The sequence below is a fragment of the Podarcis muralis genome, chromosome 10, assembly GCF_964188315.1.
Source record: "Podarcis muralis chromosome 10, rPodMur119.hap1.1, whole genome shotgun sequence".
NCBI classification, from domain to species: Eukaryota; Metazoa; Chordata; class Lepidosauria; order Squamata; family Lacertidae; genus Podarcis; species Podarcis muralis.
The window spans coordinates 75172872-75199054 of NC_135664.1; the positions used below are offsets into that span (position 1 = coordinate 75172872).

General features: G+C 48.0%; 1 protein-coding gene across 1 annotated transcript; it reads left to right on the top strand.

Annotated features, from left to right (window-relative positions):
- Positions 1-1406: 1406 nt before the first annotated feature.
- Positions 1407-24648, top strand: MIOX (myo-inositol oxygenase). The gene is made up of 10 exons (XM_028747489.2): positions 1407-1529; positions 5449-5529; positions 7257-7337; positions 8531-8693; positions 14868-14935; positions 16402-16511; positions 16706-16773; positions 18014-18063; positions 22663-22775; positions 24309-24648. The coding sequence occupies exons 1-10, from the start codon at positions 1512-1514 to the stop codon at positions 24415-24417; spliced, it is 861 nt and encodes a 286-aa protein (XP_028603322.2). The 5' UTR covers positions 1407-1511; the 3' UTR covers positions 24418-24648.
- Positions 24649-26183: the final 1535 nt, after the last annotated feature.

The window sequence follows — 26183 nt, forward strand, 5'->3', positions numbered from 1 at the left end:
TTGTGCTGATTTTGGTAGTGGGCTGCATGTGCATGATATCTGCTGGAGGGGCAACCCCCCCCCAACCTATACATAAATTCCTGCAACAAGGAGTGAGCTATCAATGGCTACTAGCCATGTTGGCCGTGCTCTGCCTCCCCGCTTGGACTAGATGGGCCATTGGTCTGATCCAGCAGCACTCTGCTTATGTTCTTATTGTTGTAAACAAAATCTGCCCTTTTTCCCTTCGGGGGTATCCAAGAGCCTATATAGAGTCCTTACATATGTTCACCAGTGGCGTAGCGTGGGGGGTGCAGGGGGGGCCGGCCGCACCGGGCGCAACATCTGGGGTTAGGGCAAATCCACAGGTTAGGGGGCGCAAATCTACGGGTTAGGGGGCGCAAATCCACGGGTTAGGGGGCGCAAATTACTTGCCTTGCCCCGGGTGCTGACAACCCACGCTACGCCACTGATGTTCCCTATCGGTAGGAGAAAATAACAGAGGGCAAGCAGAGAATATTGAGAAGCAAAGCAGCTAGTAAGCCTGATCTCACCCGCAGGAAAGGAGGAGGAACCCAGAACAATGGCACGCAAGGCCTTATATAGACAATTTAAATTCCCTGCCCTGGAGCTCAAGACCACCCCGCCCTACATCATACCTACATCACAGAAAAGGTGGTCTAAAACAGAAATCTGAGTGACTTCTTTATCTCATCTGACAGGTTACCTATTTAATGGTCACTTGATTGGATTGCCTGCTTACTTGATTGGATTGCCTGGGGAGCCTGGCCAGTCTTTTGTAATGATAAATACTTAGTAATGATAAATACTTAGTTCCTGAGTCAGGTCACAGGCTCACCCTATGGAAACACAGACATACCCTTAAGACAGGATTCGTGAAGGAAAAGACAATGGGGAGGCTTTTCCATTTTCCTTTGACCTTGCAGAGAAAACAATTTGTCAGTTTGGGACAGTTTGGGAATCAAAAATGGTTTCAGGTCGGTCTTCCTGTGCTGATCTATGTACGTGCTTGGTTGGTACACTTATGAACATTTAACATCTATCTCAGACCTCAAAATTCCTATCACATTATCCACCTTGACCCAGACAATGAAGGAACAGGGTGCAGGGTCCCGCTTTGCTGCCAGGGTGCTTGGCCATGCTCCATGGACCTGAGACACAAACACCAAGGCAACTGACCAACATCAACCTCTGCTCTGATCTGGGGAAGCCCAGGGCTTGTTTGTGTGCAAAGTCTGAGGGAGGAGTTGCATCTGTCCCCCTCATAGGATGCTACAGAGTCCTCTCCTCCTCCTCCTCGCAGGATGCTGCAAACTTCAAAACATTAATCGTTTGCTCGGATGCCCTGCTCCGAAAGGAGTTCGGCCCCTGGCAGGTTAACAGGTGACTTATTGGCCCCGGTTCCGGCTCCTGTTAGCTCAGCCTCTCCTCCTTACATAAGACCAGAGGCTATAAACAGCAGGGCAGGTGCTGCTGACTCCCCAGAGATCTCCCTCCCCACAGCTGCAAGGATGAAGGTGGTGAACGTGGTGAGTGAGCAGCAGCCCCTCTTTCCCAGCAAAGCTCCTCCGTTGGGAGAAGGCAGAAGGCTGAATGGGAAAGGGGTGCTGGAGGAGGGCTGGAGCTCAGCGGTAGAGCATTGGCCTCGCATGCAGAAAGTCCCGGGTTCAAGCTTTTCTGGGATCTCCAGGTGCAGCTGGAAAAGGCTCCTTGGCAGAAACCCTGGAGCGCAGCTGCCAATCAGTGCAGACAGTGCGGAGTTAGATGCTGACTTGGTAGAAGCAGCTTCCATTCAGAGACAGGCACCCCAGGATAGAGAGCAAAGGCTGGGAATGCAGGGATGGTAAAACCCGTATTACACAGGCCTACTCCTTTCCTTTTAGGATTAGATCCAAAAATATCTCCCTAGCTCTTTGACAAATGCAATTATTCATTTTTATTTATTTCCCAAATTTTAAATACCACTTGGTTGCTTTAAAAAACCCCAAAATCCAAAGTTATTTACAAAAGAGCTAAAACAATAAAACTGAATTCAGATTAAAACTTGCATCACCTTTCTAAGCCTCTGGGTACGTGGGTTTTTCGCAGGTGTCGGGAAAAAGTACAGTGAAGGAGCCTGCCTGGGGTCAATAGGCAGGGAGTTCCAAAGTTCCACTAAAAGGCCAAGTTCTTACAAATGTGGAAGGGATATTATGTGGCGCTTGGAGTGGGGCCAGTTCCGCGAATTGCAGCAGCCAATTGCATGGATATGGGTGAGGCGATCTCGTAGGTCAATTGGACTCAAGTTGTTAAGGGCTTTGTATACTTTGTATACTGTTAAGGGCTTTGTCACATAGAGGAGGGTGAAAGGTTGTTTTCTGCTGCTCCAGAGAAGCGGACACGGAGCAATGGATCCAAACTACAAGAAAGAAGATTCCACCTAAACATTAGGAAGAACTTCCTGACAGTAAGAGCTGTTCGACAGTGGAATTTGCTGCCAAGGAGTGTGGTGGAGTCTCCTTCTTTGGAGGTCTTTAAGCAGAGGCTTGACAACCATAGGTCAGGAGTGCTCTGATGGTGTTTCCTGCTTGGCAGGGGGTTGGACTCGATGGCCCTTGTGGTCTCTTCCAACTCTATGATTCTATGATTCTGCTAATAGCAGCATCTTGGACTTGTCTTGGTAGCAAATCTGAACTGGAGGGGCAAGAAAGAGAGAAAAATCCAACCCCCATCCCTGGATCGTAATGTTAGGTGCCGACCCTTAGCAGTGAGAGATTCCAGGGGTTCCGGATGCTTATACGCAGGTTCTGCTTCCGTGGAGTGAAGGTCAGAGGAGACAGCGATGTTTTAGGATGTATGTCTCTATTTACACATATAAAAAATAGCTCAGCAACTCTGGCTCCCTAAAAAACTCTGGCTCCTTAAAAAAAAAAAAAGCTGAACAACTCTGGTCCATCCCCCAATGACAATGGGTAGATCACGGCCAGTTTTTTTTATACTGTGAGTAGATCACAGTCCCTTGGGAGTTGGACGTGCCTGCAACCTCCTGCAATGAAGGAATCCTTTGAACCCACAACCCTGAGAGTAAGATTCTCATGGTCTACTGACTGTGCTATCCTGAGCATCACATGGAGGGGCTCACAGCATTAAAACCCCAACTAATCATGCTTCTCCATTCATCACAGCCATGGATACAGCACAGAGCAAGCAGGTCTCTGTGCCTTCCAGCCCGCTTCCAGCTCAGCTCACACCCCAAAACTCTGGCTACGTGGAGGTCAGGTGATGGGGTGGAGGAAAGACCCACCCATTAGCCTGGAGTGCCCCCTCACAGTTGCAGCTCTCGCAACCTGGCCCATTCTTTTGGGATGCTGAGGGTGACACTTAACTGTTTGCGGCCAGCTAAGCTCGTTGTCTTGCAAAGCAACGTATCTGACAAGTTCAGCAACCTCCTCTCTCTCTCTCGGATTCTAACTCTCCCTGAGTCCAGGACTCCAGGGATTGGAAGGAACTCAGGGCATCATCCAGACTGACCCCTCTGCAAAAACCCCAACGGTAATCTTCATTCTTCTCTGGATCAGTGGCAGAGCATATGTCCGCGTTGCCCAGGGCGGGTGTGCTCCTGAGGGGACTGGTGGTGGGCAGCAGCACAGGATAGCTGCTCGGCTGCCCAGAGCGGCACACATGCCCTGCAGCCAGGGGCAGAGCGAGCCACCCATGCCCACCCACAACTCCCAGCCCTCCCACAAACTGTCAAAACGAAGGGGGAAGAAGGGAATACCGCTGGCAAAGCGGCGTAGCTCCCCCTCTTACCCCAACGGCTCGGGGTAGGCATGGGAGTTGCAGGCGGGCAGGCGGTGTGCTGAATGTCACCCCCCTCAGTGAGGGCACCCAGGGCGGTCCGCCCTCATCGCCCCCCTTCCTACACCGCTGCTCTGGATAGAAGTATAAGGAGGTGGTGCTGAGCTGGACTGCTATTCAGGTCTCCTTCTGCCCCTTCCAAGTCCCAGCTCTCACATAAATTTCACAGCATGTTACCTAATAAAGAGAACTATATGAAAATGCATCTGTGCTGGTCCTGAGGGTTAACTGTGCGGCAAGGTCCAAGTCCAGTCCGAGGTCAAGGGTGCAGTATGGAGGCTGTCCGTCAAAGCTGAAGCTGGGTCCAAGGCAGGGAATCGGGTGAGGTCAGGATCTCTGGCAGAAGTGCAGGAGCAGGCTACCAACAATGTTGCTCCCGCAAGCTGGGACTAGGGCTGGCCAGCTTTTATCTGCCCCGAGGCATTGGGTGGCCCTGATCCTCTGGTGACTCGCCTCTCCTGGCCTGGAGGCGAGCACTCTTCCTGCGGGAACTTAGTTCCCTCCGCCTCTCTACCCTGAGCCTCTGCAGCTCAGGAGAGGCTGGAGGGTTACCAGACCCAGAAGCAACCTCTGCTTCCTCTGACGGGGCTGAGAGTGGAGCACCTGCAGGCAGTGGGTCCTCCATCACCTCAGGAGCCAGAGCAGACTCAGCTGGTGCCTGCACCTGAGGATCCAGCACAGGTGAGGACCCTTCAGGCTCATTCCCCAGCCCCGGCTCAGCTGGTTCTGGAGGCGGGGACTCCTGTGCAGGCTGGGATTCCTCAGGTTCAGCCTCCGAGTCCGAATCCCAGGCCATCACAGCATCACAGGTGGTAGCTGGTGCCAGAAATGCTGGCAAAAACAAATAAAACGTAATAATAAGTGCAGGAGATGTAATAAACAAAAAGGAACCTTCTACCATATGTGGTGGACATGCCCTGAAATTGGGAAATTTTGGAGCATGATCCACAAAGAAATAAAGAAAATACTAAGAATATCATATAGTAAAAGGCCAGAGGCATTCCTTTTAGGAATTTTAAATGATGATATTCCAAAAGACAAAACTAAAATTTTCTTATACGCGACGTCTGCAGCAAGAATCCTGGTGGCAAAGTATTGGAAAGGGAATCAGTTACCCACTAGGGGAGAGTGGCTACGTAAGCTCTCAGAATACTTAGAATTAGCCAAATTGACAGATATAATAAGACAAAAACAAAAAAGTGAAGTGAAAAAGGAATGGGAGTGCCTAAATGAATACCTCAAAAGTCAATCTTCGAGGGCAGAAATCTGGCTGAGTCTGGAATAACCTTGTGAAGTGATAGGATAAGAAAGAGGGATTTATATCTAGATGCTAGGACAGAGATGATAAGGAAAACAGGAATACACACTGAGAGATAAAGGAGGTGCTGTGGGATTGGTGGAAGTCAATGTTTGTTTTTCTTTTTAGGGTTTATATTATTAACTTGTAAGATATGGATTTTTTTAGTATGCTGGTTTTTGTGTTTTGTGTATTGTTATTTTTTGATACTTTTCGTGTTGTTGTTGTTATATGGAAAATACTAATAAAATGTATTATTTAATTTTTATTTTTTTTAAAAAAAGTCCCACCTCTCACAGAGCCTTTTTCTTCAGGGCTGCGACCCTTCAGAGGTGTACAGGCCAGAGGGCGATGCGGAGAATGGGAAGTCCAAGGGGGACTACAGGAATTTCAAGGTGAGTGCAGATCTGCCACGGAAAGGGATCTATTTTCCAAGCAATCTCACGAAGACCCGGGAGAGGGACGGGTGATGACACCCACAAAATGTAACTGCCAGAGCAGTTAAGAAGAAACAGGCTCCACCTCGAGATCGAGAAAGCACAATAATTGTTTAATAGTGTTACGGTAAAAATCTGGGTGCGGGGCTACTCTGCCACCCAGCTCGTCGGACTAAATCCGCGGGTCCCTGCGGAGGAAAATGAGCTCAGCCGGAGACAGGAGCAAGCTGCAGAAGATCCAAGTTTATTGCGCAACAGGTTCAAGGCGAGATTGAACAGCGAGAAAGGGGTGACATGAACTTTTAAAACTTCCCTCCATGTCCCAGAATACAGTGCAAAATACATCCCAGTTACATCATGAATACATTAAGAAGAGGTTGGGTTATACAGGATTAACATATGGAGGAGGGAGGGGGAATATGCAGAGCTGGAGATATGCGCAGATAAGCACTTCCTGAGTACCGGTGATGAGAAGACAATGGTCCATGTATGCATGGTCTGCCACCTGGCATTGCCCGGAGGAAAGGCTTGGCAGAGTGATTTGACAGGATTAGGGTCTTGACACCTTACTTGAGGGATTATGGAGGACAGGGGAGGTGTCATGGAGTCCTAGAGAAATTGAGCAAATTGGCACGTTGATTTTCTATGAATTTTATAGATTTTAGTCCCTTTTGACATTGACAATTGGATATAAATGGATATATTGTAGCGAAGAAGGAGGTGAAGAAGACATGCCCCCCCTTCCGTATCAATAGAGACATTAACAAGAGAGCCCATGTGGCATAGTGGTTAGAGTAATGGACTAGGATCTGGGAGAGCAGGGTTCAAATCCCTACTCGCCCACAAAGCTCACCAGGTGAGCTTGGGAGCCAGTTGCTGCCTCTTGGTCTAACCCACCTCACAAGGTTGTCGTGGAGATGAAATGAGGAGGGGTAAGAACGCCGCCATGAGCTCTTTGGAGAAAAAAATTGAGATATAAATCTAGCAAATGAATATATTAACACCACCCAGGCAGCTCAAACAAACATAATAATAATAATAATAATAATAATAATAATAATAATAATAATAATTTATTATTTATACTCCGTCCATCTGCCTTGGTTTCCCCAGCCGCTCTGGGCAGCTCCCAACAGAATATTAAAAACATGATAAAACATCAAACGTTAAAAACTTCCCTAAACAGGACTGCCTTCTAAAAGTCAGATAGTGGTTTATTTCCTCGACATCTGATGGGAGGGCGTTCCACAGGGCAGGCACCACCACCGAGAAGGCCCTCTGCCTGGTTCCCTGTAGCTTTGCTTCTCGCAATGAGGGAACCGCCAGAAGGCCCTCAGAGCTGGACCTCAGTGTATGGGCTGGACGATGGGGGGTGGAGACACTCCTTCAGGTATACTGGGCTGAGGCCGTTTAGGGCTTTCAAGGTCAGCACCAACTCTTTGAATTGTGCTCGGAAACGTACTGGGAGCCAATGCAGGTCTCTCAGGACTGGTGTTATGTGATCTCGGCAGCCACTCCCAGTCACCAGTCTAGCTGCCGCATTCTGGATTAGTTGTAGTTTCTGGGTCGCCTTCAAAAAGAAAGAGACATTTATTATACAAATTTATTTATTTTTTTAAAAAGAACCACTCCCTGCCCCAAAAGAGCTGATGAATCAGCCAAAGGTCTCTCTCTCTCTTTTTCAGGATGGGCCCCTGATGGACCGAGTGTACAACACTTACTTGCAGATGCACACCAACCAGACGGTGGATTTTGTTCAGAGGAAGGTGGGTTTGCTGGGGGGGGGGGTCTCCAGTGGTGAGGAAGGCTCACCACGCCCAACTTTTACAAGCGATGGAGGGTCCTCCTCTGCAGCTCAGGTATCAATTCTCAAAAGGGTTCCGAAAGATGCACATCAAAGTTAAGTGAATCTCTCTGCATACGACACGCCACTCTCCGACCCCTGAAACGTTCCAGTTACAGATAGGTAGCCGTGTTGGTCTGCCATAGTCAAAACAAAAAAAATTCCTTCCAGTAGCACCTTAAAGACCAACTAAGTTTGTTCTTGGTATGAGCTTTCGTGTGCATGCACACTTCTTCAGATACACGAAAGCTCATACCAAGAACAAACTTAGTTGGTCTTTAAGGTGCTACTGGAAGGAATTTTTTTTGCCCTGAAACGTTGTGAACCTTTCCCAAAATCTACACCAAATGTTTTTGGGGCCCTTCTCCCTTGGTGTCATCAACTCATCCCCGGTGCCCCCTACCCTATACAGTGGTCCCTTGGTTCTCAAACTTAATCCGTTCCAGAAATCCGTTCCAAAACCAAAGCGTTCCAAAACCAAGACACGCTTTCCCATAGAAAGTAATGCAAAATGGATTAATCCGTTCCAGGCTTCCAAAACCAATCCCCAAAACAGCAATTTAACATGAATTTTACTATCGAACGAGACCGCCGATCTATAAAACAAAAGCAATAATCAATGTACTGCAGTCACACAATCAATCAGTAGCTGAACTGGATCCCACACAGTCACAAAAACAAATTAACCCAAAAAGCCTCAAAAAGAAAAACACAAAATAAATAGCAAGAACAAAAGCGCCAAACTTAAATCCGTTCCGGAAGTCCATTCGACTTTCAAAATGTTCGAAAACCAAGGCGCAGCTTCTGATTGGTGCAGGTGCCCCGGAAACAATAGCCGCATTGGACATTTGGCTTCCTAAAAATGTTCGAAAACCAGAACCCTTACTTCCAGGTTTTTGGCGATTGGGAACCAAGGCGTTTGAGAACCAAGGTACCACTGTAGATAAGAAAAGCATTATTCAGGACAGTGGTTTGCATGGCCCACTAAGAAAAACAACAACACAAAACAGGAGCAATTGAATGCACAGTTATTTGGAACCACCGATCTACACCTTCTGGCTGAGCTCCCCCAACCCATGGTTCAATAATAGTGTCCTCACAGTCCCCTCTCCCTAGAACGAGGAGTATGGAGGCTGCCGTCTCCGCCGGATGACCATCATGGAGGCCTTGGATCTGCTGGACAACGTGGTTGATGAATCGGACCCCGACGTCGACTTCCCCAATTCCTATCACGCCTATCAGACAGCGGAGGGCATCCGAAGGGCACACCCCGACAAAGGTGAGTGGCTGGGGGATAGATTTCTTTTCGTCTTCTTTTTTAGTAGTGTGATATATATATATATATATATATATATATATATATATGCTTTCGTAGATTTTCACGGGTACAGGAATGCAGGTTTTGGTGTCCTCGGGTGTCTTCCCGTGTAAAAGATGGGGTGTCTAGGCGACGTTTCGACGAGGTCTCACTCGTCATCTTCAGGCTGGTGCTTTCGGCTTCTTGTTACTGGAACAGAGCAGGATCTCAGTGTTTGAGTTCCTATAAATACTGTTGAGGAGGTGTGGTGTATAGCCTCCAATGTTCTGGGTAGAGAGGAAGTTCCCAGGCTAGTGTGCCTTTTCTTCTTTTGTTCCTTAATTACTTGAGGGATATCTTGAGTGATTTCTTGAGTGATATCCTGAGTACCACTTAGGTGGGTCATTAGGTGTGGATTAGTTGCTAAGGCCTTTGTGTCTTGACCTCTTGAACTTTGTGAAGAGTTTTTCTGAGAAGATGGCTGTACTGCACTTAGTTGTGCTCTGGCTTGGCTTCGTGTATAGGGGCGAGCTGTGGTTTTGTGGCCTGTGCCAGCCAGATCTGTGTAGGGATTGCAGGGGGGTGCAGCATCCGGAGGTGCCACCATGGTTTGGCTACTGGATGGTGTCTGTAATTTATCTGTGGAGAGGGTCTGGGTTTGGGTCTGGTGTGGTTGATTGGTGATGGCGTTCTGTGTGCCTCTGGCTCTGGTGTCAGTTTTTGTGGGGAGGGCTAATTTCCAGATGTCTGGCAAGCGGGATGTGTCGTCACGCTTGTTCATGTTGTGAGGGTGTTTCTCTATCTCGATGGCTTCCATGATTATTCTCTTGTGGTGATGTTCCATGTTAAAGAGCAATTTGGAATCTGCAAAATTAATTTCGTGTCCTGTTTCTTTCATGTGTTGGAAAAGAGAGGAAGTTTTTTCTTCTTTTTTGACGGCATTCTTGTGTTCTGCAATACGTGCATTTATTCGTCTGTTTGTTTGTCCAATGTACGTGGCTGGGCAGACTTTGCAGGGTATTTCATAGACCCCTTGGTTTTCCTCTTTAACATGGAACATCACCACAAGAGAATAATCATGGAAGCCATCGAGATAGAGAAACACCCTCACAACATGAACAAGCGTGACGACACATCCCGCTTGCCAGACATCTGGAAATTAGCCCTCCCCACAAAAACTGACACCAGAGCCAGAGGCACACAGAACGCCATCACCAATCAACCACACCAGACCCAAACCCAGACCCTCTCCACAGATAAATTACAGACACCATCCAGTAGCCAAACCATGGTGGCACCTCCGGATGCTGCACCCCCCTGCAATCCCTACACAGATCTGGCTGGCACAGGCCACAAAACCACAGCTCGCCCCTATACACGAAGCCAAGCCAGAGCACAACTAAGTGCAGTACAGCCATCTTCTCAGAAAAACTCTTCACAAAGTTCAAGAGGTCAAGACACAAAGGCCTTAGCAACTAATCCACACCTAATGACCCACCTAAGTGGTACTCAGGATATCACTCAAGAAATCACTCAAGATATCCCTCAAGTAATTAAGGAACAAAAGAAGAAAAGGCACACTAGCCTGGGAACTTCCTCTCTGCCCAGAACATTGGAGGCTATACACCACACCTCCTCAACAGTATTTATAGGAACTCAAACACTGAGATCCTGCTCTGTTCCAGTAACAAGAAGCCGAAAGCACCAGCCTGAAGATGACGAGTGAGACCTCGTCGAAACGTCGCCTAGACACCCCATCTTTTACACGGGAAGACACCCGAGGACACCAAAACCTGCATATATATATATATATATATATATATATATATATATATGTTTTATATATTAGTTTTATATATAGTCACATTACATAAAATCGTACCCTCTTCTTTTTTAGTAGTGTGATATATGTGTGTGTGTGTGTGTGTGTATAGTTATATATATGTGTGTGTGTGTGTGTGTGTATAGTTATATATGTGTGTGTGTGTGTGTGTGTGTATGTATAGTTATATATATGTGTGTGTACACACACACACACACACACACACATATATTATAGTTTTACATATAGTCACATTACATAAAATCGTACCCTCTTACAGTATTTTATTTCTTTGGTTCATCTGAGCCTGAGGACTTCCCTCCCATCGGATGGTTTACAAAATTAATCTTTACATCTTTACATTTCGCTTCGTTTCCTGTCCTTGTTGTAAAGGTAAAGGGTAAAGGGACCCCTGACCGTTAGGTCCAGTCGTGGCCAACTCTGGGGTTGCGGCGCTCATCTCGCTTTACTGGCTGAGGGAGCCGGCATACAGCTTCCGGGTCATGTGGCCAGCAGGACTAAGCCGCTTCTGGCGAACCAGAGCAGCCCACGGAAACACCGTTTACCTTCCCGCCGGAGTGGTACCTATTTATCTACTTGCACTTTGACGTGCTTTCGAACTGCTAGGTGGGCAGGAGCAGGGACCGAGCAACGGGAGCTCACCCCGTCGCGGGGATTCAAACCGCCGACCTTCTGATTGGCAAGTCCTAGGCTCTGTGGTTTAACCCACAGCGCCACCTGCATCCCCAATGCTTGTTGTATCATTACCTAAAATATTACCGGTACATTACTCGACCTGAATAGGCAGCAATTTCACCTTACAGATCTTCAGATAACCCTGCCAGTGATGTTAATTGCTTCCAGTTGTCTTTCAAATGTAATATATATTTGTTCCAGTCCTTTTGGAATGTTTAGTCTCGCTGGTTCTGGATCCTTCCCATCGGTTTCGCCAGTTCTGCAAAGTCCATCAGCTTCCCCTGCCACTCTTCTTTGGTTGGTAACTCCTGTTTCCATCTTTGGGCTAACAAAATTTTTGCTGCTGCAGAAAAGTGGGAATAGATTTCTTTTCCTCTCCCACTGTTGGAAACAATAGGAACACGAGAAAAGCCTGTTGGATCAGGTCAACGGCCCATCTCGCCCACCCTCCAGTCCTCACACTGGCCCTGTTGGGAAATCGGCAAGCAGGATTCGAACACAAGAGCCCTCTCTCCTCCTGGGGGTTTCCAGCAACGGGCATTCGGAAGCATTGCTGCCTCCGTTATATAATGAGATGAAAAAAATGTTGAAATATACATTCATAAAGAAACCAGAAGCATTTTTACTGGGCATTGTGGGGAGTGATATACTGGTAAATAGAAAGGAATGTAAGCTCTTTTTATATGCAATAACAGCAGCAAGAATATTACAGTGGTGCCTCGCAAGACGAAATTAATTCGTTCCGCGAGTTTTGTCGTCTTGCGATTTTTTTCGTCTTGCGAAGCACGGTGTCGGGAAAGTTTTGGAAAAGCTTCAAAAATCACCAGAGTCTTTAAAAACCTCAAAAAAGGCTACCACACCGCGTTCTATGAGTTGCTCCTTGAAGTCAAGTCGCAACTGTATTAACGGTGTTAAGAAAAAGGAAACAAACTTGCAAGACGTTTCCGTCTTGCGAAGCAAGCCCATAGGGAAAATCGTCTTGCGAAGCAGCTCAAAAAACAAAAAACCCTTTCGTCTTGCGAGTTTTCCGTCTTGCGAGGCATTCGTCTTGTGAGGTACAACTGTACTGGCCCAAAAATGGAAGCTAGAAGAGTTACCGTCGATTGAAGAATGGAGGATGAAGTTAATGGACTATGCAGAACTAGATAAACTAACAGGAAGGATTCGAAACCGGCAGGACCAGAAATTCACGGAAGACTGGAGTAAATTTACGGACTACTTGAAAAGTATTTGTGAAGATCAGACAACGTTTGTAGGTTGGCAAGAAGTTTTGTGAGGAGTATTATTGGAAGTATTGCAAAAATGGAGAAGGGGAAGGATGATTTGTTAAGAGACATAAAGGCAATATAAAGTGAAGAAAAGCATAAGAAGTGGTTAAAATGGTGGATCATCAGAGGTGCTGATGGAAGTCTAAAAAGATTGTATAAGTGATAAGATTTGTGGTACATTTTATAATTTATATGTTAATATATGTCAGAGCTGCCCTAGGTCCCAGCTCACAAAGGACCAACGCCAGTTCGTTGTTATATAAAACAGTCTTTATTGAAGCTCAGTTCCGCTTTCTCAGCCGCGGCGCGCAGCTCTACGTCTCAAACTCTAGACCGCCGAAGCTCCGTCTGAGTCTCCTCCCCCCAGACACCAGTTTAAGACTCTAGCCTTGCTCCACCTCTTCCTTTGCGCTTTCCTCCTCTGGTTCCGCCTGTCCGCTGGGGTCCCGCCTCTCCTAGACTCTTCTGACACTGAGTCTCCTGAGTCCTCCCCCTCCCTCCGGCGGGCTTTAGGACCTGGTTCCCCATCCGGGTTTCCTGCTGGCGCGCGCGCCCAGCCGGCCACCTTCCTCCTGACCGTTACACTGCTCCTGTCACTGCTTCCCCCTTCGGGGCGGCTAGCTGCACCTGACTCTCCCTCCGTTCCCTCACTCTGCGATGGAGGCGTGGCCACCCCTGACTCATCTTCTCTCCCTGCTGGAGGAGAAGCTGGCCCTGATACATGTGACTCTTCCCCCTCACTACGCTCTGGTGGAGGAGCTGGTCCTGCTCTCCCGCTGCTGCTTTGGGAGTCCCCGCTGGCCCCTTGCTTCTGGTGTGTCCCCCCTGGGACCCCCCTTGCCCTGGCCATCGGCGCCCCCCTCTGGGAATCTTCTGACTCGCTGGAGAGACTCATGGAATCTCTCGGGCCACTTTCATACTCCCCTACGCTGCCCTCAGATTCTTCCCCTTCGCTCTCCATTTCCTCTCTCCCCTGTGCCTCTGCTCCTCAGCCCCTGACAATATATAGAAGCATTGCTGCCTCCAGCTGTGGAGGGAGACATTTTGACTAGTAGCCACCAACAGTCCTTTCTTTTCTCTGTCCTGAATCTTCCAACATTCAGCTTTATGGGATGTCCGTGAGTTCCAATGTGCTGAGTGTGGGAGCAAAACTCCTCCATCCACTTTCGATGGTTGCACCATAGATTTCTGTGATGGCACGAAGGCAGCGGGACGTGGGGAGAGAGAGTTTATTCCGCGTCAAATGGGCCGCCTCTCTTTTCTTTGAAAATTTATTCATTTGGTTTTTCAGATTAAAATTTTACAATCCTATATCAAACGTTAAATCATCAAAACAAGAACCGAAGGAATCTCCTGGACTTCTATCCTGCCCTATTATTTCCTCCTCTATCTTTTATGATGATCCAAATATTTTACATTGTATCCAAAAATTCACCATTAAACTACAAGTGGTATTCCAATCCTACTAACAATTTTAACCGTTTACAGTGGTCTTTAAGATAAGGTATACATTTCCCCCATTCCTTATTAAAATTTTGGCCTTCCTGATTTCTGACTCCTCCGGTCATTTTAGCCATTTTTGGCATAGTCCATCAACTTGGTCTGCCATTCTTCTCTGGTAGGGACTTTATTTTATTTTCATCTCTGGGCCAATAACATCTGCACAGCTGTGGTCACACAGATAGATAGTCTCTTGGGATTTCAGCACCTGCAATTCCTAAAAGGAAGGCTTCAGGTGTGTTTTTTTAAAAAGGTTATTTTAAACATTTTTTTTAACTCATCATATATCATTTCCCAAAATCCTTTTACTACCTTACAATTCCACCACATATGATAAAAGGTGCCTTATTTTTCCTTACACTTCCAGCATACATTTGAGCCTGTTTTATACTTTTTTTGCTAATTTGCTAGGAGCTAAACACCATTGGCGGACGCGGGTGGTGCTGTGGGTAAAAGCCTCAGCACCTAGGGCTTGCCGATCGAAAGGTCGGCGGTTCGAATCCCCGCGGCGGGGTGCGCTCCCGCTGCTCGGTCCCAGCGCCTGCCAACCTAGCAGTTCGAAAGCACCCCCGGGTGCAAGTAGATAAATAGGGACCGCTTACTGGCGGGAAGGTAAACGGCGTTTTCCGTGTGCTGCGCTGGCTCGCCAGATGCAGCTTTGTCACGCTGGCCACGTGACCCGGAAGTGTCTCCGGACAGCGCTGGCCCCCGGCCTCTTGAGTGAGATGAGCACACAACCCCAGAGTCTGGCAAGACTGGCCCGTACGGGCAGGGGTACCTTTACCTTTACCTTAAACACCATTGGCACATCCTTTTCATACAATTTTCTTTCAACGTATGACAAGGGCCGCCTCTCTTTTCTTGCCGCAGATTGGTTTCACCTGGTCGGGCTACTTCATGACATTGGAAAGATCTTGGCACTCGTTGGTGAGCCACAGGTACGCAGAAAGGTTACATACTTGCCCAGTCTCCCTCGTGATCCCCGTTAAGCAAGTTGCCCCCTCTGAGGCTCCCTTGCCTAATGCTCAGCTCCTGGGTCACTGGGCAGGAGAGACCATGCCCCCCCCCGATCTTCTCCTATCAGGGAATTTAGCAGGGGTGCCTAGGAACCCCAAACGGGGCAAAATTTCACCGGATCCCTCCTTCCTCACCTGCATTTGACATCTGTAATGTTGTATTTTAGTCAACGAACTTATTATACGCTACATAGAAGTGCCAGTCTGAAGGGGCATATGCAATCATGCTACTTTTACACACCACTCAACTCTCTGAGCAGAGAGAGACTCTGGGGAGTCCAGGGTTTGGTTTCCTTGGAATGAAAGTCAGTGGAGACACTGGTTTATTAGGGATATGGGGGACGTGGGTGGCGCTGTGGTCTAAACCACGGAGCCTCTCATCATCCAGACTGAACCCCCATCCCAAACGAATGCCAATGATGATTAAAATATGTTGTTGCAGCTGCTAGATTACCATATTTTTCACTCCATAAGATGCACCTAGTTTTTAGAGGGGGAAAGCAAGAAAAATATATATTCTGCGCAGAGCATGTAAGAGGCTCTCGCTTTTCTTGCTTTAAACCCTTCCGTCCCTCCTCCCGCTTCGCTGAGAAGCCAGCAGAGCAAGAGCGATAGCTGCGCAGCGCCTCTTCTTCTGCTGGCTTCCCAGCAAAGCGGGATGAGGGACAAAAGGGAGCCCTTACAAGGGAGCGCTGAGCAGAGCCTGGCAGCGGCTCTTGCTGGCTTTTCCGGGAGGTGTGGGAAGGGACTGACGGGCTGCCCCTCTGTGCCTTCCCACACCTCCCAGAAAAGCCCCCAAGTGCCACACACACACTCCAAGTGGCTCTTTAAAGGGAGCGCTGAGCAGAGCCTCCCACCTGCATTCGCTCCATAAGATGCACAAACATTTCCCCTTACTTTTTAGGAGGGGAAAAGTGTGTCATGGAGTGAAAAATTCAGGTATATCCAATGAAGTGATCTGTTCACGGAAGAATCTCCACTTACATAACACAACTTCCCTTCCCTCTCTTCCCCTGCCCTTGAAGATCAGTTCTGGGGGTCCCTCTCCAGGCCTTTGAGGCAGATTGGGGGATGGTGCAGGGGGGCGTTCAGGGAGAGGAGCGGGAAGCTGCAATGCACCATCAGAAGTCCTTGCGCAAACGGGATGAGTTTGGGGGGTTGACAATATTGTGGTTCTCCGGGGAGCCTAGTTCAGCTCCTCTCCTTGAGAAAGGTGGCACACCCAGTCCTTGCCGGGTTTATTATTGAAAATGAACACAAGGCTGGGATGGAGGCTCAGCAAAACAGGCCAAAGAACAAACGGGTTTGCAGGCACTCTGGACGGCCAAGAGGAATGGGGGGGGGGGACCCTCACTGACCTGTCCTTCCTTCCCCTCCATTTCTTCCAGTGGGCCGTGGTGGGCGACACTTTTCCAGTGGGCTGCAAGGTCCAGGACTCTGTCGTCTTTCGGGACTCCACTTTCCACAACAACCCCGACATGACGAATCCCTTGTACAAGTAAGCATTTGCTCGCATCCCTGTTTTGTTCCGTGAGCAGGAGAAAGAGAGCCCTTCATTTGGAGGGACAAAAACCTAAGAAGCCCATCTAGACCTCATCTCTTGTGATAACCCCTGAACCATTCGTAAGAAGGAGCCTGAGGTACGTTGGGGAGCAAGCCTTGAGATTTGTCTTCTCTTTCTCTCCTCCTCAGCACTAAGTATGGGATCTACCAGCCTCATTGTGGTTTGGAGAATGTCCTGATGTCCTGGGGCCACGACGGTAAGAGCTGCAGCTTTGCATCTGAGGCAGGAGGCTATGGAACGCTAAATTAAAAAGTTAGTTTCAACTAAGCTTGTGGAGAGGTTTTATGACATCCACTGCTTATGAAGCAGTGGAGAGCTTCTATAGCACTGGATCAAGCAAATGATCTCCCTTGCTATCAAATGTATTTCTACATTAACTTTCCTTTCTGCAAAAGTCTGTTCTGTGCCGTGGAGCCTGAATCTGCTGTCTGTCGGACTTGTGTTCGACCGAGCTACTCCTCCGGTTGAGTCCTCTGACGGTGACTAACGACCTAAGCCTTTGATGAGGCTCCAGGCACGTTCCCATTATGCAGAGTATCCAAGCAGCAGCAGAAGGACGAGACATATGAGCTACATTGCTAAGAGTTTTATTTCTAACTGTGCAGACAGAAAATAATATGCATCCTTTCTCTGTGAAAGCAGAGGGGCAATTGTTACAAAGAAACAGGAAACCAGTAAAATCAACATCCGTCTCCTGTCTCCCGTGAGACTTCCAACAGTCTGGAATGTAAACAGAGTCTTGTGACTCCAAGCACTGCACAGTGGCACAAACAGAAACCTAACTTCCTCCCCCTTTCTGTGAACACCACTGGGCAGTGTATCAGTACAATCTCAGTACAAACCCAGTTTCTGTACATAGGTACAGTGTAGATCCCTCGGAACAACCTTGGACAACAAATCAGCAGGAATTTCATTTCCTGGCATGTAGAACACCGTTACGAGTCCTTTCTGAACACATTCCCTAGCATGTTGCAGCTTCAGTTGCAGGTGCTTCGTGCTTTGCTTACAACCTTCAGAAGTCAGCAAAGCCAAACATGCTTTGTTGTCCTGATAAACCTGGATTGGACACTTTACATTAATTCCCATGTCTTTACACAATTGTAACAACCATTCACAATCCACAAGCAAATAAGACAGTGCATTCAGTTCAGCTTCACAAGAACTTAAGCTTACTGTTGTTTGCCTCTTGCACGACCAATCAAACAGACCCTGGTTGTACATGTAGCAAACTCCAGATGTGCTTTTCCTGTCTGTAGTGTCACTTCCAAAACTCGCATCAGCAAATATCTCAAGACCGCCAAACTTTTGATTGTTAAACAAAGTCTGCAGTGCATTGTGCCTTTCAAATAGCAAAAACAACGAGCAGTTTAGAAGTACCCAGAAGAGGAGACAAAGGCCCCTTTTGTCTTCTGTTTCTCTTCTTCTCTCCACTCCAGAGTACATGTACAAAGTGATGAAGCACAACAAATTTGCTCTCCCTCAGGAGGTAAGCTGGAGATCTCACCATCTATGCCCCAAATGCATTCCTACTTGTTTGTTCCTACTTGTTCCTGGTAAAATAATAACAGCCAGTGCTTTTTTTCAGGGGGGGGGACACACATACCCCTAAACATTTTGTGAATCTTTGTACTTTTGTCCATTGACTGTATTTATTTTCCCTGATTTGAACTATAAAATGGTGATTTTCTTGAGTCAAAATGACAGTACCCCTAAACATTTTTTAAAAAAGAAAAAAAAAGCACTGATAACACTCTCTCTGTTTTGCCTTTTGGAAGTTGGTAAGGATGCAAGCACCATCAGCACCTAATGTGAGGCTAAGGAAACTCTATTGGAAGCAAAGAGGGAGAGTCGAGTTTGCTAACACCTGTCTGAGGTCTGTGCAAAGTGTCTCCTTATACAGGGGTTGGTTTTGCTCTCTGCGTTTTTCTTTAAGCTGTCCATCAACAGCGTCTCCAAAAAAAAATTACACATCACTTGGGAAGACAGGCGAACTAACACCAGTGTCCCGGAAGAAGCAAAGATCCCCAGTGTTGAAGCAATGATTCTTCAACATCAACTTTGTTGGACTGGTCATATTGTGCGGATACCTGATGATCGTCTTCCAAAGCAACTACTCTACTCCGAACTTAAAAATGGAAAGCGTCATGCTGGTGGTCAACAAAAGAGGTTCAAAGACTCTCTCAAGGCAAATCTTTTAAAAATGTAGTATGAATACCAATGATTGGGAAACACTGGCCTGCGAGCGCTCCAATTGGAGAAAAGCCTTGACCAAAGGTGTCACTCGAACTCAGGACACAAGGGAGAAACGTGCTAAGAGGAAGGCACGCTTGGCAAACCCTCACCATGATCAGCTCCTGTCCGGAAACCAATGTCCCCACTGTGGAAGGACGTGGGGATCCAGAATTGGCCTCCACAGTCACTTAAGGACTCACTGTTAAAACCGTGTTTGTGGAAGACAATCGGCTACGAGGGATCGCCAAAGAAGAAAGAAGAAAAGTGTTTCCTGGTGCAGCTGGTTCCACTGATTAGAGCAGCCTTTCTCAACCTGTGGCTCCCCAGATGTTGTTGAACTACAACTCCCATCACCCCTAGCTAGCAAGGCCAGAGCTCAGGGATGATGGGAATTGTAGTCCAACGACAACTGGGGACCCACAGGTTGAGAACCACTGGGAGCAATGCTGGCACTCCTGGGTATCCAATGATGCTGAAAAATTCAAGATGTACTTCATGCAATGTGTAGTTAAACTATGGAGGGCTATTGGTGGCTCTGAGCCAGAACGGCTCCTGTTCTGCCTCCACAGCTGAGGCACCAATGCTGCTGAAAACCACAGGAGGAGAGGAGGCTCTTGCATGCAGGTTTCCCAGCAGAAGAGGCACCTAGTTGGCCACTCTGAGAAGAGGATGCTCAGGGCCATGGGCCTGATTCTGCAGGGTGCATCTTACATTTTTTTTTATATAATATTTTTTACCAACAAGCAAAACAGGAACGGCTAAGGGAGCCGGGCATGTTTAGCCTGGAGAAGAGGAGGTTAAGGGGTGATATGATAGCCATGTTCAAATATATAAAAGGATGTCACATAGAGGAGGGAGAAAGGTTGTTTTCTGCTGCTCCAGAGAAGCGGACACGGAGCAATGGATCCAAACTACAAGAAAGAAGATTCCACCTAAACATTAGGAAGAACTTCCTGACAGTAAGAGCTGTTCGACAGTGGAATTTGCTGCCAAGGAGTGTGGTGGAGTCTCCTTCTTTGGAGGTCTTTAAGCAGAGGCTTGACAACCATATGTCAATAGTGCTCTGATGGTGTTTCCTGCTTGGCAGGGGGTTGGACTCGATGGCCCTTGTGGTCTCTTCCAACTCTATGATTCTATGAAAACACAAACAGTGAAACCCCCCAGGCGGCTGATACATTGGGTATACATAATCAATAATAACATATTCAAATCAACCCTGTGTACAATTCTATATACCTTAACACTCCTCCCTCCACAAGGTTTATTTAACTTTTAACATTTCAATTGCCCCAAATTGTTCAAACCTACCCAAATAATTCAGTATCTTCTCAAACCAATCCTCCTCCTTCTCACTGACGTTAAACCCTTTCATTTTATGTATCTTCACAGTTAGAATATCTAAGATTATAATATTTTTCAGTTTTTCCCTCCATTGGTTCACCCCTAGCTCTTCTGCATTTTTCCAATTACTCGCTATAACCTGTCTGGCTGCAATTACCATCAATTTTACCCATTTGCATTCATCTTTTGTTTCTAACTCGGTGCTACTCTGGCTAATAAGAACCATTAATTTAGATATTTCCACCTTCCTACCCACAATTCCCAATATTTCTATACCAATCTGTTTCCAAAATTCATTAACTAACGGACAATCCCACCACATACGACTGTCTGTTCCCATCACTCCACATTTCCTCCAACAATTCTTACTTCCATATTTTGTAATATGATATAACCTTACAGGTGTGTAATACCATTTTTGTACAAACTTCAACCCTTGTTCCTGGATTATCCCAGAGGTCGCAACAAAGGGTGGTTGCTGAAAGATTCTTTCCCAATTTTCATCTAAAATCTGTTCCTGAATATCTAGCTTCCAATACTCTTTCAAACTTTCCTTTGGTGATTTCTCTTCCATTGTTAGAGTAGTTGCACCGCACTGCAGGGCAGGAAAGGCTCAGCTCCTGCATAAATGCACAGAACATGTGGCAGCCCTGAGCCAGCAGCAGCTGCGAGGGACATGGGCTCAGGCAGCAGTAGTTGCCCTGAGGGTTGGTGGAGAACGGAAACACCCCTACTTTCTTCCTCAAAACAATGCCAGCAATTTCTCCTGGTTACCCCAGAACTTTGCAAGGCACACAGACATGAGATGTCGTGGGAGCTTGGACGGCCTGGAGAGATCTCGCGAGAGCATCCCAGAACCTGCATGCTGAGTGGGACTTGCCCAGGAAGGAAGGCAGAGACCTTATTAAAAGCTCTCTGCCCCTTGCTTGGGGGGCAAGACCTGCCTGGTGCGCCAGCTGCAGATGGGTGGTCTTGACAGGGGCAGTTCAAGGATACTCATTTTTGCATGTATGAGCCGTCGCCAGATCATAACCCTCACGTAATATACAATCCTGCTGTACTACCAATGCAGGTAAAGGTAAAGGGACCCCTGACCATTAGGTCCAGTCATGACCGACTCTGGGGTTGCGGTGCTCATCTCGCTTTACTGGCCGAGGGAGCCGGCGTACAGCTTCCGGGTCATGTGGCCAGCATGACTAAGCCGCTTCTGGTGAACCAGAGCAGCGCACGGAAACGGCGTTTACATTCCCGCCAGAGCGGTACCTATTTATCTACTTGCACTTTAATGTGCTTTCAAACTGCTAGGCTGGCAGGAGCAGGGACCGAGCAATGGGAGCTCACCCTATCGCGGGGATTCAAACCACCGACCTTCTGATCGACAAGTCCTAGGCTCTGTGGTTTAACCCACAGCGCCACCCACATCCCTCACAGAGCCGTTAGCTATTCCAAGTTAATCCATTTTGGGTAGAAATTAAAGGGGGAAAGTGAGGCTGCCAAGATGGGTCAAAGGGCAGATTTGTTTTTATTTTCCAATCTGCCTTTCGGCAAGAAAAATCTTAAAACCAAATTCCTTATCAGCAATTAATTAGCATGTTGTTTGCTGGAGGGAGAGGCGGTGCAGAAGGAGCAAAGTCCATGTGAGATAAGCTGGTTTATTTCCATCAACAGCTCTCCCACAAACGACCGATAAGTTTCCTTTTGCTTTTTTGCCGATGAAACATTTTCAGAGTTCTTAAATTCTGATGGCATCTGTGTTGGCAGTGCAATGAAGGAGTCTCCCCTGCTTTGACTTAGGGTCACGAAATTAAAAGAGACCTGCTTCTTGGGAGAAAAGCAATGACCAACCTAGACAGCATCTTAAAAAGCAGAGACATCACTTTGCCAACAAAGGTCCGTATAGTTCAAGCCATGGTTTTCCCAGCAGTGATGTATGGAAGTGAGAGCTGGACCACAAAGAAGGCTGATCGCCGAAGAATGGATGCTTTTGAATTATGGTGCTGGAGGAGACTCTTGAGAGTCCCATGGACTGCAAGAAGATCCAACCTCTCCATTCTGAAGGAAATCAGCCCTGAGTGCTCACTGGAAGGACAGATCCTGAAGCTGAGGCTCCAATACTTTGGCCACCTCATGAGAAGAGAAGACTCCCTGGAAAAGACCCTGATGTTGGGAAAGATGGAGGGCACAAGGAGAAGGGGACGACAGAGGATGAGATGGTGGGACAGTGTTCTCGAAGCTACCAGCATGAGGGAGGCAGTGGAAGACAGGAGGGCCTGGCGTGCTCTGGTCCATGGAGTCACGAAGAGTCGGACACGACTAAACGACTAAACAACAGCCCTAGAGATTACGCCTTGCCTTGGGTGTGTCCAAAAGTCACCCTGCTTGCCTTGGGGGGGGGGGAGTAGTGGGGTTTTCCCAAAGCTTCAGGGCTGCATGGCTTTTCCTTTGCACACCCCTCTGTGCTCTAAAGCAGTGGAGGCCAATGCAGTTTTACTTTCCTCCCCCTTCTCTGCAGGCTTTCTACATGGTCCGCTTCCATTCTTTCTATCCCTGGCACACAGGGGGAGACTACATGCACCTGTGCAATGAGGATGACCTCCAGATGCTGCCCTGGGTGAAAGAATTCAAGTACGTGGCTGAAAGCCTACGGAGGGAGAGGCAGGGATGGAGGCGTTGGGGTCTCTTCTCAGGAAGCAGCGTGGTTCAGTGGTTAGAGTGCTAGACTGGGACCCGAGAGACAAGGGTCCCAGTCCCCAGTTGCCAATTCTCAGCCTGGCCTACCTTGCAGGAGTTGTGGGGATGAAGCAAAGACCAAGATGCCACCTCGAGTTCGGAGGAAAAGATGGGTATATAAAAACATCAGTAACAGAGGGCCCATCTAACTCAGTGCTGTCAGCACTGACTGGCAGCTGCTCCCCAGGGTAGGAAGTCTCCCACGTGGAGATTAAATCTGTGACCTTTCAGCTTCAAAATAGGTGCTCTGGATCATCATCATCACCATAATTTATTATTTATACCCAACCCATCTGGCTGGGTTTCTCCAACCACTCTGGGCAGCTTCCAACAAATTATTAAAAACACAATAAAATGTCAGACATCAAAAAATCCCCTAAACAGGGCTGCCTTCAGATGCCTTCTAAAAGTCAGATAGTTGTTTATTTCCTTGACATCTGATGGGAGGGCGTTCCACAGGGAGGGAGCTACCACCGAAAAGGCCCTCTGTCTGGTTCCCTGCAACCTCACTTCTCGCAATGAGGGAACCGCCAGAAGGCCCTCGGAGCTGGACCTCAGTGTCCGGGCAGAACGATGGAGGTGGAGACGCTCCTTCAGGTATACTGGACCGAGGCCATTTAGGGCTTTCAAGGTCAGCACCAACACTTTGAATTGTGCTCAGAGCCAATGTAGGTCTTTCAAGACCGGAGCTATGTGGTCCCAGCTGCTGGTCTCAGTCACCAGTCTAGCTGCCACATTCTGGATTAATTGTAGTTTCAGGGTCACCTTCAAAGGTAGCCCTACCTAGAGCGCATGGCAGTTGTTCAAGCAGGAGATAACCAGAGCATGCACCACTCTGGCGAGACAGTCCGCGGGCGGATAGGGTCTCAGATGGAGCTGGTAGACAGCTACCCTGGACACAGAATGGACCTGCACCTCCATGAACACCTGTGAGTCCAAAATGACTCCCAGGCTGCACACCTGGTCCTTAAGGGGCACAATTATCCCATTGGCCTCCACACCCACCCACCCACCCCCTGACCCCCAAAAAGAGTACTTCTGTCTTGGCAGGATTCAACCTCAATCTGCACTGTTACTAGTATAAACCCATCAGTAACAGAGGGCCCATCTAACTCAGTGCAATGAGCACTGACTGGCAGCTGCTCCCCGGGTAGGGAGTCTCCTCCTTGGAGATGCCACTGGAGATGAAATCTGGGACCCTTGGGGTTCAAAATCTGGATCACGACCTGCCCTCTCCCACCTTGGACCCCCAAGCCAGGCAAGTGTTCCTTAATCTTGGGTCCCCAGTTATTGTCAGACTACAAGTCCCATCATTCCTGACCCCTGGGTTCTGCTAGCTAGGGATGATGGGAGTTGTAGTCCGACAACAGCCGGCACTCTGTGGGTACCAGGGAGCAACCCCACCTTCCTTATTCCACCCCCTTGCAGCAAGTTCGACCTGTACACCAAGTGTGGGGAGTTGCCCAATCCGTCAGAGCTGAAGCCATACTACCAGAGCCTGATCGACAAGTACTGCCCAGGTGAGCTTTCCTGGTGACGCTCAGAACGGGCTCTGCTTCCTTGTCGCCGACCCGGCCGCTGCTGCAGGATGGACGTGTGCCAATCTCTCGATGACTTCGCAACTGCAAGGAACAGGGTGCAAGGAAACACGTGGGAGGGCAACACACTTCAGGCCGTTTCAGCATGTTTTCCGAAAAACGGCGAAATCCATTCGAAACGGCACAAGATCCCTCTGTCAAAAACCAATAAAACGCTATTCAAATTGTAATGAACAGAAATCTGCCCTCATTCTCTTATGGGGGACACAAGAGCCCTTATAGAGTAATAATAATAATAATAATAATAATAATAATAATAATAATAATAATAATAATTTATTATTTATACCCCGCCCATCTGGCTGAGTTTCCCCAGCCACTCTGGGCGGCTCCCAATCAGTGTTAAAAACAGTACAGCGTTACATATTAAAAACTTCCCTGAACAGGGATGCCTTAAGATGTCTTCTGAATGGCAGGTAATTATTTATCTCTTTGACATCTGATGGGAGGCCGTTCCACAGGGTGGGCGCCACCACCGAGAAGGCCCTCTGTCTGGTTCCCTGTAACCTCACTTCTCGCAATGAGGGAACTGCCAGAAGGCTCTCGGGGCTGGATCTGTGTCCGGGCTGAACGATGGGGGTGGAGACGCTCCTTCAGGTATACTGGACCGAGTCCTTTGTAGGATCTCCATCAGTCGGAGAAAATAACAGAGGCCAAGCAGATAATATTGAGAAGCAAAGCAGCTAAGAAGCCTGATCTTGATTGAACTGTTGCAACAGGGTGCCCCCTTCACACACAGGAAAGGAGGACCACCCAGAACCCAGGTGTGCCCCCCCCCCTTATATAGACATTTTAAATTGCCCGCCCTGGAGTCCAAGACCACCCTCAGATACATCATACCTACATGACAGAAATGGCGGTCTACAGCAGAAATCTGAGTGCGTTGTTTATCTCCTGTCTGGCAGGTTACCTGTTAATGGTCACTTGACTGGATACCCTGGCCGGTCTTTTGTAATGACAAATGCTTAGTTCCTGAGCCAGGTCACAGGCTCACCCTATTCATACACAGACATACCCTTAGGACAGGATTTGTGAAGGAGACAATGGGGAGGCTTTTCCATTTTCCTTCAACCTTGCGGAGAAATGTTTGAGGTCAATTTGGGAGGGACAAAATGGTTTCAGGACTTTCCGGGGGGGGGGGGGGTTCAGACATGTGGCTTATATATCGATGTACGTGCTTGATTGGTGCATTTATGAACATTTATTATACATAAGACCTTAATTTTTTTTATTTCGAAATCGGCAGGTTGTGCTCTCTGCTCTTCCTCCACGGCTGGAGACAGGAAAGCTGAGCACCAGGTTGCTGGAACCTGCAAGGGGGGGGGGGGAGAGACCATTGCCTTTGGGCTCAAATCCTATCACAAAATCAGAGTTGGAAAGGGTCCCAATGGTCATCTAGTCCAACCCCGTGCTATGCAGGTATCTCAGCTAAAGCAGGTGGCCATCTTGCTTGCTGGTCCCCCCCCCCCAATCTGGGCATTCGGTTGCCCCCTGCGAGAACAGAATGGGCGCTGGCCTGATCCTGCAGGCTCTTATGTTGACAGCATGTTTTGGCTGCACCAGCATGAGATCCGGCTCACTGCGGCGGGAGCCCAACTGGTAGAGCGCCACAAAACCCAAGCAGAGGGTCAGAAAACCTGGTGCGGGTTTGAATCCTCTGGGGGCGCCAGACTCCTCACATTCCCGCTCCTGGGGCCCAGACTTA